General features: G+C 47.2%; 1 protein-coding gene across 1 annotated transcript; it reads left to right on the top strand.

The window, feature by feature from the left end:
• The first annotated feature begins 479 nt into the window (after positions 1 to 479).
• Positions 480 to 21,061, top strand: micall1a (MICAL-like 1a). The gene is made up of 16 exons (XM_062546581.1): positions 480 to 1,478; positions 5,334 to 5,382; positions 7,386 to 7,527; positions 8,667 to 8,767; positions 10,249 to 10,373; positions 10,780 to 11,516; positions 12,536 to 12,599; positions 12,780 to 13,216; positions 13,650 to 14,113; positions 15,040 to 15,174; positions 15,807 to 15,933; positions 17,619 to 17,709; positions 18,011 to 18,084; positions 18,211 to 18,325; positions 18,748 to 18,794; positions 18,950 to 21,061. Exons 1-16 carry the CDS (start codon positions 1,336 to 1,338, stop codon positions 19,075 to 19,077), a joined length of 2,979 nt encoding a protein of 992 aa, XP_062402565.1. The 5' UTR covers positions 480 to 1,335; the 3' UTR covers positions 19,078 to 21,061.
• Positions 21,062 to 21,195: the final 134 nt, after the last annotated feature.

Here is a 21,195-nt window from a genome sequence, read left to right as displayed (position 1 = left end):
ATAAGTTAAATATTCTACATGTTGATAATGAAAGGTGTTGTGAAGTGGTTGTTGTTAGGAAAATCCATACCTTGTATGGCCATGGCTTTTACATTACACTGGTATATTATCTAACTATCTAATAATCTAACTGTCTGTGCACTATCTGACTAGAACTAAACATCTAGAATTATTAGTCAACATGTTTGTCAGACGCACGGGCTTTACTTTTATCAGTGTTGTTATACATTTCTCCACGTAAGCATATTTTTCCTACACAGTAATAATGTGCTCAAAGACAAGACAAATAATTTATTTAGATTGCTCCACTTGTAGCATACAATATTTAGAAAGAGTCTAGCTCTAGTTTATCTGAAGAAATAGCAGCTACACAGTAACTCAGAATTATAATCCCCTTGTGGTCGTCGTACAGATGACTGCCGTGAAGGGCTGAGCGCGAGTTCAACCGGCCACTCATAATTCATTGCACGGCAGCCAAGGCAGCACGGTGATTACTAGGCTGCTGTGCTCATAACGTTAGGTCCCAATGAATGTTCCTCAGAACAGAAGACACCCAGGTGGAGGTATCCATGGTGTGGGACAAAGATTTCTTCTGTTCATGACTGCTTGAAGGATGACAAACTGACGGATTGGACTAACTGTATTTGGAACCTTGCAAGTCGATCTTAACCAGGCTTTCGTCGAGCTAACACAGCTAGCGCTAGCAAGCTAAGAAATTGACGTTGTTTCCTTGCCCATAGGAATGAGTTTGGCTGAAGTTGTCCACAGACGAGTACAGGCATTTACAACAAAGGCAACTGCATGTATGTCGCCGTAACATAACTCTGCGCGTATGTTGTGTTTTGGGCTTTGCATCCTGCAGTCTGAAACTTTTTCATGTGTTTTTGCTGGACGTTTGAATTGACGCATCCATGGCTGTTTGGCTGGGTTGGCCAGTATGCCAAGTCAACGTTACATTGTTAGCTGAATCTGTAAAAGCCTGAGCCAGAAATGTTCGATGCTGGATGGCATGGCAGCAAGAATGAGCTGTTTGTTTCTTTTGAGCACTACCTATATCATGCTTTTTGGATGGGCGTTTCCGACGTAAATGACTGTCTTCGTATTGCATGAGCGAATATGATTTTGTGACCTGCATTTTGCCGACCAGCTAGTTGATTAGCAAGCTACCCAACCTTGTGTGAAGTCCTGGAAGTGATATCGGGTGTTGGCTCCCCACCACACTCAGACTAACTGAGACCAGGCTCGCTAACTTTGATTTTGCCCTTGCTGTTATCTGGATCGTTTGGCACCGGAAGACAGACATTTCTTTTTTTGTTTGTATGTTCATTTTTAATAATGGGGTCGCTTAAAGCTCTTCAAGAGTGGTGTAGGATACAATGCGAGAGTTACAACGATGTGGACGTAAGGGATATGACAACGTCCTTCAGAGATGGCCTGGCGTTTTGTGCCATCATCCACAAACACAGACCGGATTTGATGTAAGTGTGTACAATATTGTGTTTAAAATGTTAATGTTACATGTTACGCATATGCCGAAAGCTGTCAGAATGATGTTTGGCACCTTGCGGGGTCGAGGCTGATTGGGGATATGGGCAGAGTGCTGTGAATGACGTGGTACAGGTGTGAATCACACCACCTTGTCCATGTCGACATTCAGGTGGGGAGACCGCAAAGAGATTGTGTAATGTTATGTACAGTGACTGTAGAAGGAGATGGATGAATATGTGCTTTTGAATGTAAAAAAAAGAAGTTCTAAATCATTTCTTATAAATCAGTTCAAACATGGACATGACGACCTGCCGACCTGCCCGTGCCAGTGTGATGTCTGATCTCCTAACTGACTCATTCAATATCATGCAAATCATAGCCTGCCATAACAAGACTGTATATATGTCTGGGCACATTGTTTTCTTGATAAATCGAGAATGTTTTGTAGTGCAGAACCCTACCATATAAGTGTTGGCCTAAATATGTACTGTAACGTTTCTGTGTGCGCAACTGTGTTGTGCGCAAATATCCCCTCTTACGTAAAGTTGAGGTTAATCCTCTCATGGCCAGTAAACAGACATTGCGATAAGATAATTATTCAGTTTGGTGAACCTGTTGGCAAAGCATTGGCTGTTCTCAAGATGTCTACAGGATTAGCTCACTAAATCGTGTGACCTACCGGCTGGGCTGGTTGAATGTAAACTTTGGGATGCGAGAGTTGATTTGACACCACATGGCCGCATAAGTCACTATATTTGGGTGTGTCTTGGCGCAAGCATTGTCTGGAGACAGCTGTGTTGTCTGCTGCGCTCATAATGTGAGTCCCAAATGAGCTTAAATGGAAGACAGTGTGCTTGTCATTTTGGCATCCCAAATAAATAGTCTGCTAACCGAACAGAAGTCCAGTCCCAAGGGCCTTGTTAGCCTTGAACTAGAGTACTGGAGTTGAGCTCCCCGCGTCCGCTCGTTCCTAATGGCAAGGCGGGAAAGCGCAGTGTACCGTGTATAATCCTCTGTGATGTCCGCGGCCCTACTGTAACAACACCGCCAGCGCCCAGTGTACTCAGCTCGCCCCAACCGTCCCAGACTGCGGCAGTGAGACAGGCCCACAGAGTTGCTGTATCGACAGGACAGCCAAGATTGGACAGCAGACCAAGAGATGTGATAAGAGGATTTCATCCAGACAGTTCACTGCTATATGTCTATGTAGTTTTCAACCTGGCTATATATGTTTTTGGAGTGTTCAGTTGGGCAACATTTTCATACTGAATCTATAGTCTAAAGTGTACGATCAGCTGTCAGACTGGAGTGATGTACTGTATGAGTGGATGTTTGAGTGTGAAGAGTCCCACTGATGCTGCTTTTGCCTTTTATCTGTGGGTCTCTGTGCCCCTCAGGTAACAGGGACTAAGAGAAAGCTGGAGAATGTTAGTCAACCATAGCAGTCACACACACACACACACACACACACACACACACACACACCGTATCGCTCTACTGTATGTGAAATTGGGACTTGGGTAGGCCTTGTCCCCTAAGACTGATCTGGACAGACAGTTTGTCAGGCTAATCCATGGCCAGGGCCTCTGCCTGTCACTTTACATTTGGCTCCTTGCCCTGTTCTCCTCTGCACCACACAGTGCCCTGCACTTAGTGGCATCATGTCTGACTGAACTTGTACTGTAGTGCTCTGAGAAATCAAATGCCATTAGGAATTAATGCGCTTCGGACGCAGGGGCCGGAATGCTTTCTGGCATGTTACTTGGGCCTATTGACATTCATCTGGTCACCACGACATTGCAGTGGTCAGTATTTATTGAAATTTCAGCCCAGTTTAAACAACTCCATTAGGATGCTCAGCTTGTGCTCTCCTGATACTGAGTTACGGTCAATTTACCATGATTGTAGAGTGCGAGAATGGAATAACCTCTTGCATATGACTTTGTGTCTTGCCAGGTATTGGCCCACAGCCTAAACATGTCAATTGAGTATATGATGGGTTGTTTTTTCGGTCTTCACTCCATGCGAGTTCACAACCTCACGTGCACAGAAATATCTCCCTCTCTTGATCTCGCTCTCGCTGTCATTCAGGCCTCTCACTGTTTCCTTATTCAGCGTTTCTGTTCCTTTTTAAGCAGTCTACTTCAAGTGGCTGCTTCTCATCCTCAGTTGTAAGGCGAGATGTCATCCTACTTTCCTTCATGTGTCTCGACTTCTCCTTTTTTCACTCTCTCTCTGCCAGCACACTTTCCTTTTACGTCTGATTTGTGTGTAGCCACAATTGCGAACTGTGTGACGTGCTCAGCGGAGGCTGAGTGCAGAGCCAGTCTTATTTGCTGCAGCATTATCATCAACCGCACCATCTCTCTTCCCCCCAAACACGCAGTGTCATGGCGCCAGGCTGCTCAGCTTTAAATCATGTGGCTGCTGCTGCTGCTGCTGCTGCTGCTGGACGAGGCTGGCAGTGCTGAGCACAGAGAACAGCTGACGCGTGAAGCCAGAGGCCTGTTGGGCTCTGTCACAGTTCCAGTTACACACACACACACACACACACAAACACTCACACACACCCTCAAACTCTTCACTGTCTCTGCACTGCAGTCAGACTCTTCTGTGATCTTGCGACTTCACGCTTGCAGCTTTCCGCTGATTGCCGAGCTCCCTGTCTGTCCTTCAGCAGCGCGACAGTCACTCACAGCCACCAAGGGCACAGGCGGGTGGAGGACGAGGAGGTTGTGAACGACTGGTGATGGAGGCAGCCATGTTTGTTTCCTCACCTTTTTTTTATGCCCAGCAAGGTGTTGTTATGCAGGCCGTCGGACCGTGCGAGCTGTCCGAGTTTAGCCAGGTTTAGCTAAGTGCATTTGCAGACACGGGAGTTAGATTAGCCGCGGCTAACAGAGGACGCTTTGTTCCCGGCAGGAACCAGCAGCCTCGTGTGGGCCCACACAGCAGCAGCCCAGAGCTTCTGCTCCGTGGGTCGGATTTCCCCCCCATTACAGAACCTCTTGCTGGGGGTTATTGTGCGGTCTCTCTCTCTCTTTCTCCCTCTCTCCATCCCTCTCTCTCTCGTTGCTGTGTGAATGTACGAATGAATGGATGAATGACTGTATTTGTGCGAAGGAGAAATGTCTGTAGGATTTCCATCCCAGGGCTCTGGAGAGGACAGGCGTGGTCACAGAAAGCGGCATCTTGTGTGTGGGTTCAGCTCTAAAGCCACTGCAGTGGCTGGCGATTAATGTAGCCTTTTTCAACATTGATGACCCTTCAGAATGAACATCTTTCGCCTTGAAGCTTTTTTAATAAACGGCTTTTTGCAAGCCTGCAGCTTTTCAAAGTTTCAAATTGACAATTGACAGTGAAATAATGTTGTACTTTGTGCAGTATTAGTTAGATGGTGAATGGAGCCATTTTGGCAGGCTGCTTGTGTACATAGGCCGATGCCAGGTACAAGTAACATGATGATGCTGCCTCTGGGCTCCTAATATTTTTGGATCCTGCTGTAGAATATTACTAAGATACAAAACAAAAACACTGGAGCAGTCAGTCTCATATTCACGGTGAATTGCGTGTCCTGAAAATGTGTAACTTTGATTATAGGTCTGTGTATTGAAGCTCAGTTGGTGAGATCAGGGCGATTGGCTTAGCTTCATATTTGCTGTTCTGTAATAAATGTCCATTTTAATCCTCCTGATGAAGCGCAGATTCAGTCCTGCAGCCTATCAGAGTCTGAGTGCAGTAATGTGGCCCGGCGGCTGAACCTAATGCGGTGCAAACGTTGACGTGAATCCTTGATGTGTTTCCCGTCTCCCTCACTCCTGTCCTGTTTGCTCTCTTCCTTCCAGTGACTTCGACTCCCTCTCCAAAGAAAATGTCTACGAGAACAACCGCCTGGTGAGTCACCTGCTCCCGCAGCTCTAGGTGCTCCTTCTGTGGAGTCTGGTGTAAACTGATGACACAGTGAAACTCTGTGTGTGTGTGTGTGTGTGCCCGCTACTAGTGACCTCACGTTCCAGTGCTGTAATCAGAGGCTCCCTGTAAGGTCTGACTGTGCCCCCGGGTTTGGCCACCTCATGTGTTTGAAGCTTGTGTGTGTGAGTCAGAGAACATGAAGCAAGAACAGTTAGTGGTAAGGTGTGACAAGTCACATACAGTTAGGAGTTGATGATGCATTGTGTTGGTGTGTGTGTGTGTGTGTGTGTGCGCGCGCGTGTGTGTGTGTTTAAATCCAAAATAGACAAACGTTTTGAGGAGGAGAAGGGTTTTGTGGCATTTTGGAACAGATTCCATTTAATTATTTTTTTTCCATTTTCCTGTTTGTAAATCTCTGGGAGCAGTGTGGCCAATGTCATCATAACATTTCTCAGTAGTCACAGATAGCTAGTGTATTTTCAGAGTGGTGAATTGAACTTTCTTTCTAAAAACATATTTTAGAAAATATTTGTAGCACAGCACAACTTACACAATGAGTCAAAATTAAATGAACAAATTAAAACAATAAATACAGATTTCAGTAAAAGATTAATAAGCTGATAGAGAAAGTGGTTGTTTACGAGTGGATAGTGAGGATATGCTACAAATTATAAAATAATTGAATACAATTTAATTTCTCTGTTGAACCACAACTAATGCTGCATAGAGATACCTCTCTGGTGTGTTTCGTTTAGTTAAAATGTAATGTATGGTACGTTGTTTTTGATAAAAAACATCTGCTAATGAACTTAAATACAAAACATAAACAAATGTGACTTCCTGTGCAATCGCTTACTGCACCTTTTAAAGGTGCAGGTTCAGACTTGTTGGAAGAAAACGTCCTCACATTTCTCTCCTGTGAGGCATCTGGTCTACTTCATTATCACTGCTCCGTGACCATAAAAGCCATCATCAGTGTCCCCGCTTATCAGCTGTCTGGAGCTGGCTAGAAGGCCCACAGCTGCGTTAGTTTGTACGCCAGTACGCCATCCTTTTGAGTCATGTGAATTACAGTCCAGTGAGTAGAGCCTCCTCATGTCTGCGGGCCACATCAGAAGTGCTCTCAGAGCACTTTTCATCCCAGAGATTGGCGGCTCTCCAGACACATCAGCCTAAATCAAGCAGCGATGCATTGAAGTATTATGGTCACACACACTCTCACACACACACACACGCACACGCACACACACACGCACACAGACAAAGAGTACAAAGGCCAACTTGTGTTTGTCTCTGTGAGTTGTAGTTCCTCCCCATTCTCTTGCGCTCCAGTTTCAGCCAGAGAGAACAATAGCGAGACGGAGTCACCACATGAGTCTGCATGGCGAGGCCATCATCGCTCAGGGCCGAAGTGGTCACATTAACCTGTGAAGTCCACTCAAGGCCAGCGGCTGCTCGGCCCTCTCTGGACGTTTCGATACTCTCATGGGATTACACTAATGGACTGGGACATAACAGTCGTGCCTCAGTCCCATTAAGTTGCTATCTGAAGTCATCTGAAATTATTTATAATCCTCTAATCCATACTAAGTATCATCGGCCTTTGAAATGTGACAGATATCTGTGTGAAAAGGGTTGCTCTATGCTGCGTCTCAGGTAACCCTCAGGCAAAGGGTTAGCGATGCATTTTCAGACAATCTGATTGGCTCTTTATAATAGAGGACAGGACTTCCAGATACAGATCCTCTATATTTTATGTTCCAGATTCCCTCTATCATTTTACCCATCGTGATTTGTCATCTCTTAAAATGTCTCTCGACTCTCGAGTGATTTTTGTCAACAACTCCTACTCGCGGTTGTCTTTTTCTAAACAGCCTAGATCAGAATCATGATGATTACAACCCTCGGAAGGAAATAAATCACTGATAAAATCCTTGTCTGCTGCTACCATGCCTGCATCTAATCCTAGCTTTTTTCTCCCCCAGGCATTTGAGGTGGCCGAGTCCGAGCTTGGCATCCCAGCTCTGCTGGACGCCGAGGACATGGTGTCCATGAAAGTGCCTGACCGCTTGAGCATCATCACATACGTCTCTCAGTATTACAACTTCTTCACCAACAAGTCTCATGGTGAGCGCAACCAGCACACAAAAATGTGTCCCAAACTAAAAGGACGCGATCCGCATGTAGACTGTGTTGTCTAGGATTAATTAAGGGCAGACACTAGACCCTCCTTTTCCTCTTCTGAATTGAATTAAATAAAGGAAAGCTCTATCCTTAATTCCTAATGCACGTGCCCTATATGATGAAGTCCTTTAATCTATGGATGAGTGTGCATCTGTGTGTGAGCTTGGTGGAGCTCGGTGAGGGGAATCTGACCTGTGGCTCCCAGTGTCCTGTGGTTCTCCACCAACCAATGGACAGCTCAAGCATCGGATCTTTGATCGCTCGGGTTTATTGTCTTACTTAGATAGAGTCTTTATGGTCCTGTAAGGATATTCTTTTTCACACATGCGATGCCATTTACATTCCACAAAAAGACAGCAGCATCTGATGTTTCTTTGGTGGGGATTGTTCACACTGTACGAGAGGTTATTCTTGAATGGCATAGTCTTTCGTTGACCCACAAAGGGCAGCCGAGGCAAAGGGAGATGTGTGTCAGCTCCAGTTGAGCTGGGAAGGCCAGGGAAGATCCGTTAACCAATTAGCCACAGGTAGTGACGTCACTGAATCCCTGGCCTGTTAATCAGTCAGAACTTTCCCCTCCAAGTGGCCTAACCCCACCTCTCCTAACAAATGACTTATAATGACATATTTAATTTTATAATATAAAGTTTCTAAAACGGATAGTTCCGGTGCTTGATTATGATTGGCTGAATTGTGTTCGATGCAGTTGTAAAATCCAATATAAACATACCCCTTGACCTCATTCCGTTCTATAGTAATGCGTAATGATTATCTACAGTGTGAATACATCGTTATATTTCCCGTTGCTGTGCCTTCGTTTCAGGACATCTTGCCAGATAGATGTAGTAACCGTTTTAGAAAAGCAATAAAGCACTTGAGTCTGGGGGTTTTAGACTCCACTATGCATGTCGTCAGTGTAAACTATCAGTGTAAACTACGGCCTCTCGGGGCTTATTGCTTAAATATGTCGGCAGTACATGTGTCACCCCTCATCTACTCTTGTCAGTGCACTTGTCAGATCTTGCGTAAGGTTGCTCAAAGTGCTGTTGAGAAATCACAGTCATCCTTGCTTATGTCTCCAGCCAATCCCCCCTGCATGAAGAGGCCCAGTGGTACAGGCCAGACAGAGCCAGCTCTGAAGAGACCGGTCGCCCTCCTGGAAGACAGAGTGGTAGAGCCTGAGGTAAGCAGATCGTCAGTCATCTAACGGTGCCGGCAGACGGTGCTGTGACATGCACCCACTTGCAACCAAGACCGCACATGACCTCCATGTCTCCCATGGCATCGCATGTTTTCCACACAATTTCACTGAGTTACTCAACACAGATGGATGAAGAATGCATGTGGTCTATCACTCAGCATGGAGGAGACTGTGGATTGGGCTTGTTTACCACCCTGAGAATGAAACAAGTTTACTATTCAAGTATGAAGGAATCCGAGGTAGTCAGCACTGACTATGAAAACCCATATGCTTTTAGATAGATATACATACATTATGCATCCCCAAGGGGAAATTACAGGTGTAAGTGAATGATTGTTTGAGATATTTTAATGTCAGATCGTAGAAAAAGTTGGTACGTAGATATTGAGGAAAGCAAACCGGGAGCATGTCTCAGTGGGTGGCGTTGGATTGATTGGAAGGTGGCCTCCGTCACTCTCAAACGTGTTGATGTCTTGTCCTCGTTAATGACCTGGTGCATGTGGAAGGGAGCAGCAGCGCTGAGCTCAGCTCAGCTTAACGTAGCGTGTGGGCCATGATGCACGTCCGCTACGCTACGGCGGGGGGGTGGGGGGAGCTAGAGACTTAGTTTGTGCATGTTGTGGCCTTATCTGTCTGAAGTGAATGCTCTGGTGCTAACTTCTGTCACGCTTTTCAAGTCTTTTGAAGAGACTACTCCTCATTCTGCCTCTCTCTCTCTCTCTCTCTTCGTCTTCTCTTCCGCATGCACACCTCTCCTGTCTTCTGGCTCTCCCCCCCTCTTTAGACGGAAACCCGCCCCTCTCCTCCCTCCTCTTCCTACTCCTCCTCTTCCTCCTCTACCTCATCTTCCTCCTCCTCCTCCTCCTCCTCCTCGTCTCTAATATCCCCGCCTCTCTGTGCTCCTGTGCCTAGACAGTAGGAATGGGGGCTTTGCTGTAGGGGGGGTGTCAAATCAGTTAGGTCAGTCCCATTTTTAACTTTTCTAATCTCAACACTTCAACTGTGTCTGCCAAACTAACCTCCGTTTTCTATAGAGTTACAGTTTAGTCTCAATGTGTTGGAATCGTGCTACTAACTCTCTAAACATATCGAATGAAGCACAGCTCGGCTACTGCTAACTCACGCTAATTTCTGACGAATGTCATCCCAGTAGCAGTACTTCTCATTAAGCCAATGACCTCGTATTGAATCGACACAACCCAGGAGGCAACACACTTTTGAGATGTCCTGTAGCTTCCGATAACAGATAATAAACAAACAAACAAACAAACAAAAAAAGAGTTTGCAAATAAAAATAAACAAATAAACAATGATATGACATCACCAAATTGGTTCCGGTTTTTGATCCTGACTCTCCATTTGATCTCCCCTGCCTTCCCTTCCATAAAACACCCCCACCTCCTCCTCCACCTCCTCCTCCGCCTCCCTCCTCCGTCCGGTCTCCCGCGGCTGCGTCCGAGCAGACGGGCGTGGCGGGCGCCCCCAAGCGCGGCACCCTGAGCAGCACCTGCGCCGCCTGCGGGAAGCACGTGCACCTGGTGCAGAGGTTCCTGGTCGACGGCAAGCTCTACCACCGCAACTGCTTCAGGTGAACGGCCACGCTTGTTTTCCCCATATCGCCGTCGACCGTAAGACTGCACACAACAGACGGATTCTGCTGAACTGAGACAGACTAACACTTATTTGTTATGTTTTAAATGTGTGGCTTTAACTGTGTATGTCTTTTTTTTTTTGTTAAGCCAAATTGCTCGGTTTTTAGACCATTAAGATAATTCTGGGAAATGCAATTTTAAGGAGCATTTTCCAGAATCCCTTATTTGTTATGTTTTAAATGTGTGGCTTTAACTATGTATGTCTTTTTTGTTAAGCCAAATTGCTCTGTTTTTAGACTGTTAAGTCAATTTTAGGAAATGACTGAGCATTTTCCAGAATTCCAGAACAGTGTTTCAGAACTGAATGGCTGACCACATTATCACCTCTGATTGCATTTTCAGATGTAAGGAGTGTTGCAGCACCTTGCTTCCAGGATCTTACAAACCCGGAAGTGATGCAGGTTCCCTGGTCTGCACGCATCACTTCGCCAGGTCCTCCTCGACCAATCAGAATGGCAGACCGGATCTTAGCAAGCAGCCAGGAATGACGGCGAGGATGCGTCCTAAAAGGCCTGAAACTCCACCCAAAGGGAGGAGCCTGGACAGACCAGCGCCCAATGAGAACGCTGCTAGTCCCCAGGCCACACCCTTACCTGACCCGGCTACCACATCAGACTCTATGGAGACAGAGAACGAAAAGAGTGTGGCGGAGAAAGAAAAGAGTGTGGCGGAGAAAGAAAAGAGTGTGGCGGAGAAAGAAAAGAGTGTGGCAGAGAAAGAAAAGAGTGTGGCGGAGAAAGAAAAGAGTGTGGCAGAGAAAGAAAAGAGTGTGGAGAAAGGAGGAGAAACGAGTGAAAATGTGAAGGAGGAGACGGCACCGCCCGCGCCGTCCACTCCACCCAACCCCTTCGACGAGTCGGACGAGGAGGAAGAGGAGGAGAAGAGAGGGCAGGATGAAAATGCGCAGAAGCCAGCGGCCAGCGCGTTAAACGGCGCCCCTCCCCCTGCGCCCCTGGACCGGGGCGGACCGGAGAGCAAGCCCGTGCCCGCCCCACGACGGCCAGCCGAGGCCACGCCTCCTCCTCGCCCCGCCCCGAGGAACATCCAGCCTCGGGTGGTGACCAGTCCAGCAGTAAACGGTCAGTCAGGGTCGTTGACCAACTTGTGTAGTCCTCCATCACACAGAGCCTGCAGCTAGAGGCCACATGCTGGGGAAGGGTGTAGCCACACTGACACCAGGACTGCAGTAGAACTGCTTAAAGAGATTGCTTTAAAAATTTAAACTTTTTAATCAAATCAAATGGATAAACACTTATCAATAGCTGACGCCTTGGTCACAAGAGTTCCAGTTACATTATATTACATTTGGCTGACGTTTTTTAGCTAAAGCGATCTACAACATGGTAAACATTTAAAAGATTAATTTTTAAATGTTCACCATGTTGTAGGCCACTTTGGCTAAAACAATGTCAGCCAAATGGAATATAATGTAACTGGAACTCTTGTGACCAAGGCGTCAGCTATTGATAGTGTTGTTTCATTTCCTCATCCGTGGTAGACTCGAGTAGGAACATGTTACCTGGCAGACACAGATTAAATTATATATTATATTGGTATAGAGCTGCCAGACGTAACTGCCTGCCAGATAGTTACACTTTAACGCAGTGGTAGACTCAAGTAGGAACACGTTAGTGACACGTTAGTGACACGTTAGTGACACGTTAGTGACACGTTAGTGACCCGTTAGGACGCAGATGTATTTCTTTGATGTAGAGTTGCCAGATGTAACTGCCTGCCAGATATTTACACTAAGCCCCACACACAGTGCTAATTTGATGGGCAGTCAAATTCTTTTGCTATGGCCATGCCACAACAACCCTTTCCTGTTAGCTGCAGTAGAGCTTTTTTTTTCTGTCAGTCGCATTTTTCACTCCAACCCAGAGAATGCGGTTTATCTTGCCTTTGCCGTGTCCTTACCTTTACTCTGGTTGCAATACTGGTTGTGTAACTAACAAGCAGGTTATCAGTCTTAGCGCCCTTTGGACGTTGTCCAATAGCTGCACGGTCTCGCGAGTGGTTGGGTATTTCCTCGTGGTTGATCCTCGGTGAAGGTCGAGACGTTAGCCGGTTGGTGACATGCTCCGCTCTCTCTCCCCAGGGGATCCGAACGATCGCCGGCGATCCGTTCCCGTGCCCCGCGAGCGCTCTCACTCCCCCGGAAGGTAAGAGGAGCCGATTCCCAGCACCCTTTGGGCCTCACTCCCCTCATTCATCTGTCACAGTGTGCATCTCTGTGCCCTGTGTATATGTATGTGTTTGTTTGTTTGTTTCTTTGTTTGTTTGTTGTCGTGAGCCTCATGCATCTGGTCATGCCTGCTGCCCGTCTCTCTCACCCATCCCAGCTCCAGCCAATCCAGCGACACCCCCAAACCCAAAGACCCGCCCTGGCTGGCCCTCGTCCAGCCCGATTCCAAGAAGAAACCGGCCCCTCCTCCTCCCCCTGCTCCCGGGCTGGGGGGCGCGTCTCAACGCTCTGGCCCTGTTCCCTCTCTCAAAGGCGAGGGCTCGCGGCCCGCCACGCCCCCGCAGTCCACCAACCCCTTCGACGACGACGAGGACGAAGAGGAGGAGGTGGCCGAGGAGCCGGCGGACAGCTCGGCACCGCCGGCGGCGCTGGCCAGCCACCCCTGGTACAGCATCACGCAGGCGGCGGCGGCGGCGGCAGAGCCCTCCGGCACAGACACACCTCCGTGCAGAACTAGTCCCGCCCCCTCGGCCAGTCCAGGAAGTGGCCGAAAGAGGCGGCCGGCCCCCCGACCCCCGCGGCCCTCCACTACAGGTCAGTCGCACATGCTGACCGCCGTCTGAGAGATGAACCCACTCGGCCCCACTGGACGAGATGTTGTGTCAGGGATGGTCGTCCTGTAGGCGTAGGGACGTAGTCATCAGCTTTTGGTTTTAGTTAGTTTGTTTGGCCTACTGATTATTAGTAAGAGTTAGTAGAGATTAGAGTTGAGAGGTTTGCTGTGGTTAATTACTGGTTTGTCGCTCGTTAGTTACTGGTGAGTGGAGCCTCATAAGCATTGTGTAAAGTCACTCCATTGGTCCGTATGCATCTAACTGTTGTCTTCTTCTCCTGCTTGTCTCTTCATTCGCTCTTCTCTTTCCGACCTTCCTTCACGTCCTGCGTTGTCACTTCCTCTTTTGTTGAACCTTGTAAAAAAAAAAAAAACTGGGTTTCTGTCCTCTTGCCTGCACCCTCCTCCTCTCAGCTCCCTCCCTCTCTCAGCCCTCCTCTGCCTCTCCCTCTCCAGCCCTGAGCACGGAGAGCCTCTGCTCGTCCTCCTCTGACCACGGTCAGCCCGCCTCCCAGCCCCCTGCCCCCTCTTCCTCCTCCGCCTCCCCCTCCTCCTCCTCGGCTGGACTGCAGGAGGCCGCAGGGACGCACCCCTTCACCAAGAGCGTGTCCGAGCCCTCCATCAGCGGCCCGTCTCCGCCGCCCTCCGACGCCCAGCAGCAGCAGCAGCAGCAGCAGCGTCGCTCCCCGAGCCCCTCGGCACTGCCCGCGCTGGCGCTCGCGCCCCCCACCAACACCAGCTCGGCGCCGGCCACGCCGCAGACCAGCCGCAGCGCGGGGGTCAAGGGGGTCAGGCCTCCGCCCCCACGCCCCCCCACCGCCTCCATGGGGTCTCTGTCTGTCGGGGCCTCGCCAGCCGACACCCCCACACACAGCAAGGTGAGAACACACAGCTCAAATCAAATCACATGTGAATAGAAATGTTTTAATTGTTTTTTTAAATCCTATACATTATGTGATGAACTTCTTTAATATGTGTAATATATATTTAGGAACTTAGTAATATATTTATATAACTATTTAGGCTGTGTTCACACTTGGCATTTTTTTGACAGGAAAAGCTGGCCAGGGTGCTTTTTCAGTTAGAGAAAAAAATGTCTTCTATTGCTATAATTACAGTATATGTGCTAATCTAGAGTAGTTTTTTTACAAACACTGACCAGAAGCTTTCGAGACACGTCCAGATTTACTCAATGAGTGGATATTGGTGGTGCAGTTGAAGTGTCCGATGATAGCACACTGTGCTGTGTCTCTGAGTCGATCACAATGAGTTTCTCCACCGGCACCTTCTCCATTTTTGCCAGAGGTGGAAAAGTCCAGCTTCAGTGAGTAAAAGTCCCACCAAATATCTGTGCCAACCATTCATTTAAACCAGCTGATTCTAATTAGCACAACTCCGCTAGTTAGAGCAGCTAATTGATGAGATCACCTGTGCTAAGTGCAGAACCAAGACATGATTGGACTTTTACTCACTGAACCAGGAGTTTTCCACCTCTGATTTTTGCTGGTTGTTATGGGAAACGATAGGTCTCTACTGTGTTAGTAATTGATCCGCTGCCATTAAAAGCTCTTGACATAGGTTTTTCTTTTTCTGAGAACTCAATTTTACATTATAATGTTAAACACACTGGCAGCTTCCAAAAAGACAAAGAATGTTAACGCAGCCTAATATCAGAAGGTTTAGAATAGAAGTGTCTATTTGCCCTCAAATGATGACCTTGCACGCTGAAGTTGAACTGTAATTCGTATAAAAAACCTTTTGCTGCTCTTGTTCACCTGCTCCCTCCTGTTACCTGTCCCTCCAGCGCACCTGTAAGGAGAACCCTTTCAACAGGAAGGCCTCCCCCTCCCACCCCTCCCCCACCTCCAGGCCACCCAAGGGCCCGCGCCCGGCCCGGCCCCCGGCTCCTGGACACGGCTTCCCCCTCATCAAGCGCAAGGTCAGGAGCCATGAGGACCAGAGGGGTCAAGGGTCATGCATTAGTGTGCTCGTGTCCTCGGAGGTTCATTTGACATGGGGTGAACTGCAGGTCTCTCATGAAGCGCTTTTAAGCGATCGGAATGTAGTGGTAAAGAACACTAAACAAAAAAAGAGTATTACAGTAATTTCCTGTGTATTAGCCGACTTGTGTATAAGCCGCAGGACCATGTTTGATGGCAGTTAAAAGAAACAAAACCATATAAGTACCATATTAACTGCCCCCGTGTATTACTGTAACCTCATAGCTGAAGAAATTTAGCAAAATCAATGTATGAGCCGCAGCTAATAGTTGGGAAATTGCGGAATGCATGATATAGAATGTATATAGTGTATTTTATGGTTATGTATGATGTATTGAATGCATAATGCATATAGTATGTTTCATGTTTAATGGGCGTATTAGGTATTGAATGCATATATTATGCTTTGTGCTTGTGCAAATCTGCGTAAGAAATATCCATCAGTGAGCAGGACCGTGACTTAAGAACCTTATAAAGGATTACTGGGTGAGTTTACTCTGGTGGAATGAACCGTCAACAGACTGGAGGGGTCAGGCAGCTGACGTGTTGCTTGTGCTGTGGGTGCCTCCAGGTGCAGTCGGACCAGTACATCCCGGTGGAGGACATCCACGGGGAGATGGGCGACCTGGAGCGGCAGCTGGACGAGCTGGAGCAGAGGGGCGTGGAGCTGGAGAAGAGACTCCGGGACTGTGGCAACGGTGAGACGGGGAGACGTGTGTGTGTGTGCGTGTGTGTGTGTGTGTGTGTGTGCGTGCGTGCGCGCGTGTGTGTGTGTGTGTGTGTGCGTGCGTGCGCGCGTGTGTGTGTGTGTGTGTGTGTGTGTGTGTCTGTGTGCGTGTGTGTGTATGTGTGTGTGCACGAGTTTAAAGAGAGAGTGTGTGTGAGAGAGAGAGAGAGAGAGAGAGAGAGAGAGAGAGAGAGAGAAAGTGTGAGTGAGAGAGAGAGAGAGAAAGTGTGTGAGAGAGAGAGAGTGAGCGAGCTGAGAGAGGGAGTGTGTGTGTTGTGTGTGAGGAGCTGGATCATGGAGGGCTTGATGAGATTATATGATGATGATGAATAATTTACATAAGAGACAGTAATGATCACACAAGACAGGCACAGCTTTACAAATAACCCTCAGAGAATTTAAGATGAAGTTTGATAACCTGAGGTTAGGAGAAAGGTTAGGAAGATGGATGATGGAGAAGTAAAAAATATCAGCCCCACGACGACTGTCACATGAACAGATTTGGAGAAGACACTTCAGCAGGGGAGTGTGACTGTGAGCGGGCCCTGTCATTGGTGCAGTGGCAGACATGCATACAGAGCAGCAAGCAGCTGCTCGTCAGCCCTCCGTCATCAGCCGCCATCTTCATTTGAAATTCAAATGGACTCACTCTCCCACACAGGCCCTGCGCTGTTCTGTTCTGTGTGGAGGAAGGTGCAGGGACATGTAGGAGCATGATGCAGTCAGAGAGCGCTGAGCCCCACAGGCTGAGACACCGCAGCCCAGCAGCAGCAGAGAGAGACAAGGAGACAGTATGTAGGAGAGAGAGAGAGAAGGAGACAGTGGTGTAGGAGAGAGGGACTTGATCAAGAGAGAGAGAGAGAGAAGGAGACAGTGGTGTAGGAGAGAGAGAGAGAAGGAGACAGTGGTGTAGGAGAGAGAGAGAGAAGGAGACAGTGGTGCAGGAGAGAGAGAGAGAAGGAGACAGTGGTGTAGGAGAGAGAGAGAGAAGGAGACAGTATGTAGGAGAGAGAGAGAGAAGGAGACAGTGGTGCAGGAAAGAGAGAGAAGGAGACAGTATGTAGGAGAGAGAGAGAGAGAAGGAGACAGTGGTGTAGGAGAGAGTGACTTGATCAGCATATAGAGACAAGGACTTTCAAAAGTGTTCATCTTTGCACGCTCCAAAAGGAGGTGTGTGGCTACACTAAGCAGAGTGCCAGATGTGTGGACGGTGATGCAACACACAGCCAGTTGTTACTTTCCTGTTGAGACAACTTCCTGATGCTGGTGTGGGTCGGCTGTTTCTACTGCTTACTGTATATGCAGGGCCTGTTGTCACAGGAAACGGTGGGGAGAGTTATTCTTAGAACGTACTATTGAAAGAGGTTTCAAATGAGATGGACTCCATTTGAATGTGTGTACAAAGGGCCTTTGATGTCATTATATGCATGAATGTCTGAAAAAAAACTCACTGTATATGAATACACACCACCAAAACCTCCTTGTCAGATATGTATAATATGCAAACTCAATTTGACATTTCACAAATTGACATCAGCGTGTGTGTGTGTGGTGGGGTCTTATTTGTTGTAGATTTGTCGTTGAATGTACCCTCTAGGTGGAATAGAGGTTTGGGTACTGTACGTTTCAATAACGTTGCCTGCTGCACTGTTTCAGATGAGGAGGAGGAGCATCTGCTGGTGGACTGGTTCACTCTGATCCACGAGAAACACCAGCTAGTGCGCAGGGAGGCCGAGCTGGTCTACACGTGAGTGGTGCACCACACACACACACACACACACACACACACACACACACACACACACACACACACACACACACACACACGTGCAAACATCTCACTACTCTGGAGTGCCTGAGAGTTGGTATTTTTGGTGTTGCAGCAAGTCAGTGTGTGTGTGTGTGTGTGTGTGTGTGTGTGTGTGTGTGTGTGTGTGTGTGTGTGTGTGTGTGTGTGTGTGTGTGTGTGTGTGTGTGTGTGTGTGTGTGTGTGTGTGTGTGTGTGTGTGTGTGTGTGTGTGTGTGTGTGTGTGTGTGTCTGTTTTCAGGGCCAAACAGCAGAATCTGGAGGAAAGACAGGCCGACGTGGAGTATGAACTCCGTTGTCTCCTCAACAAGCCAGGTGTGATTTTTATTTTATAATAATAATTTTACATCAACTCTCACACATAATTTGTCCAGAAAGAGCCTGTTTGAGTATGTCGCTCATAACCTCAGTCTGACCAGCGCATCCCTTGCACCCCCTCAGAAAAAGAGTGGACAGACGAGGACAAGAACCGCGAGAAGGAGCTGATGGCGGAGCTGGTCACCATCATCGAGCAGAGGAACCAGATCATTAACAACATGGATCAGGACAGGCAGAGGTAACCAGCCTCTCCACACCCACCACCACACACATGCATGCCAACCTCTCCACACCAACCAATCCCCCTTATCTATCTATCAGCTATAGGAAATAATTAACATTGAGTGATGAGGGATGCTTGACGGCCATGTTGACATGCTGGGGTGTTGGTGTTGCTGCCTGACAGTGGGGCCAGCCTGGGTTTGAATCTCAAATCAGTGTCACTTTGGATAAAAGTGCCTGCGAAATACCACTTTACTTTACTTGATGTTAGCTGCTAGTCATTTCCATCTGAGGACAATATATGTTTGCTGGATGGTTGCATCTTTCACATCTTTGGTAGTTTCAGAGCTCGAATGTCCTGTGCAATAATGACCTGCCTTATCTTTGAGCTGTATTGACACTGGTGGTGACTGTCTCCATTTAACTTCCGTTTCACAGGGAGGAAGAGGAGGATAAGCTGTTGGCAGCCATGTTGAAAAGAAAAGGTGAGCCAACCAGGAGGGCATGATGGGGTTCTCCGAGGGAGTTTGGGTTCTCCAAGGGAGATTGGGTTTTCCCTTTGGAGATCACTTCCCTTCCTGATTTGCCTGATTTTTCTTTGGTGCTTGTCCTGACACTTCTCCCTCCTCTGCCCTCTCAGATTTCCACAAAGAGGCAGATGAGCCGAAGAAGAAGGGCCCAAAGTTCAAGCCCATGAAGGTGCTGAAGAGGCTGAGTCACAAGGGCGAGGGACCCAAGGGGGGCAGCCCGCATAAGGACAAGAGCTGAGCTGGACCTGGGCCAGAGTGCCCGGCTCTTCTCCTCCTCCTCCTCCTCTGCATTGCAGAAGGGATGTCACGGACGACTGGAAGTGACGGATGGATGGATGGAGAGAGTGAGAGAAAGAAAGAAAGAAAGAAAGGAAGGAAGGAAGAAAGTGACCGGAACATTCAGTTTTACAAGATTTGGACTTTGAATCGATAACTGACCGCAACATAACGCAACTCTGTTCGTTTATGTTATACTTCATCCAAAACACAGCCACGCATTGTGTAAGAGTTTGGTTTTGGTTTTTTTTTACGTTGCCTTTGTGAACTGTGTGTGTGTTTGAGAGTGTGTGAGAGAGGAGGAAAAAAAACAGGAGGCCGATATAGTCTCAAATGCTAAAGAGCTAAAAACGAACCAGAACCTCGGACTGACGAGTCAGCGAGCAGAGGCGAGGTGTGTGTAACCTTCCAAAGTGCTGTACTACCTTGTGATTGTATTTTACCGATCGGATCTTACCCAGCGTTTTAGAGGAGTAGCCACCAAAGCCGCCAGAACCACATAGGAAGGAAAAAATGTATTCATGTTAATTCAGCATGGAGTTATTGTTAACCATGTAGGTTTGTAGGTGTTTTTCCTTATAATATTATGCTTACTCATTCACCTAGGTTTTAACACAGTCCTGAACAACATATTTAGCTTATGTAACTTTTTAAAAACGGCATCAGATGCCACAACATTGTATCCGTTGCATCATGATGGTCATCACGGGCTGCTAATGCACCCGGTTCTTTTTAAAGTGTCCTCCTGTCTTCCGTTGATGTTTTTTTTATCCAATGAGGTGGCGTGTTAGTGGAGGGTCAGAGCAGGGCCGTCGCGGTACTGTAGGACAGTGTGGTTCTTCCCTGTGGTCAGATTTGATTGACATATCAGCACCTACATCTGACTTATTAAGTGATTTGCACATTTAAGGTGTCACGAGGACGAATGGTTGACCATGGCTGTGTACATGAGATGTCGGAGAATGAGAACGATCTGTCAGATTATAACTCTGAAATCCCTAGTCATCCAAGCCCCCCCCCCCAACCAATATTTAGGAACAGTTAATGTATGTATGTCTGTATAGTTCAGACCTGTTTGTTATCAAATACCATATGCAGACACAATAGGAAATTAGTCATTAAAAATAAAGAAATAAACAGAATAATGACGTAACCCATGCTACCTATCAGACTGACATGGGCGTGTACACTGAGCGCCAGTCATGTGCGGTTCTCAGTGAGGTTGTGAACTGACTCCAGTCCTGATGCACTTTGTGATCTTTTGAAGTGCTTACATTTTATCTGAGCTTTTTCATAGAAGCTTATGAAATATTTTTTTTATTTTCCTTGACGGTTGCGAACAAATATGTAAAAGTCTGCACCATCAGGAAAAAAAGATGCCCTACATTGGCTGTCCATGATGAATTTTTATCATTTTCAACTGTAGATAGGTTTATTAATGTATGCATTTTTTCACATGTGAAAAAACCCTTTAGTGCAGTTTCTGCAATATTGTGTTTAATTTATATATTACACTGCCTTCAGTTTTTACTTTGTAACTCCTGTCTGTCATTAACTGCCAGTGTGTATTGGCCTTAAAAGAGGAAGAGGAGGAGATGATGTTTGCAGAGGGGAGTACCCTCATTTTGTGGTATTTATAGACGAGTCCGGAGTTGTTTGTCTTGGTTGTTGTTGTTGTTGTCCTTTTGTTTTGTCTGACTGTCTGTTTTGTTCTCATGTGTCTTTGTCAACATGCAGGTGTGTCTGTAGTTTGTGTCTTTTTGCTCTCACTCCAGCAGACAGATTCTCCTGCGGGACTGTGACCTCCGACATGTCTCTCTGCCTGTCTGTCTGTCTGTTACTCATACCAGCAGGGGCTTTCGTTGGCGTTTTAAAGACTTTCACGCTCCATTGCAATACAGCAAAGCCAAATCCAGACAGGGAAGCTGAGAAATAAAACTCATTAATCTAACAAAGCAATGTGTCTGTGTTTCTTTCACAGCTGAATGCAGATTTTTTAAAGTTGTACTCAATTGATTTATCACTGAACATTGAATACTATACTATTCCAGATAAATTCCAACATCTTGATTATGTCCCA

This window comes from Sardina pilchardus, chromosome 1 (assembly GCF_963854185.1).
Source record: "Sardina pilchardus chromosome 1, fSarPil1.1, whole genome shotgun sequence".
Lineage (NCBI taxonomy): Eukaryota > Metazoa > Chordata > Actinopteri > Clupeiformes > Clupeidae > Sardina > Sardina pilchardus.
This window is presented reverse-complemented; position numbering and strand designations above follow the sequence as displayed.

Coding starts and splice junctions, on each gene's coding strand:
- micall1a (XM_062546581.1), top strand. CDS start 1,336: ATGGGGTCGCTTAAAGCTCTTCAAGAGTGGTGTAGGATACAATGCGAG. Junction 13,217..13,649: donor CCCGCGGCCCTCCACTACAG/GTCAGTCGCACA, acceptor TCCTCCTCTCAG/CTCCCTCCCTCTCTCAGCCC. Junction 18,795..18,949: donor AGCCATGTTGAAAAGAAAAG/GTGAGCCAACCA, acceptor CTGCCCTCTCAG/ATTTCCACAAAGAGGCAGAT.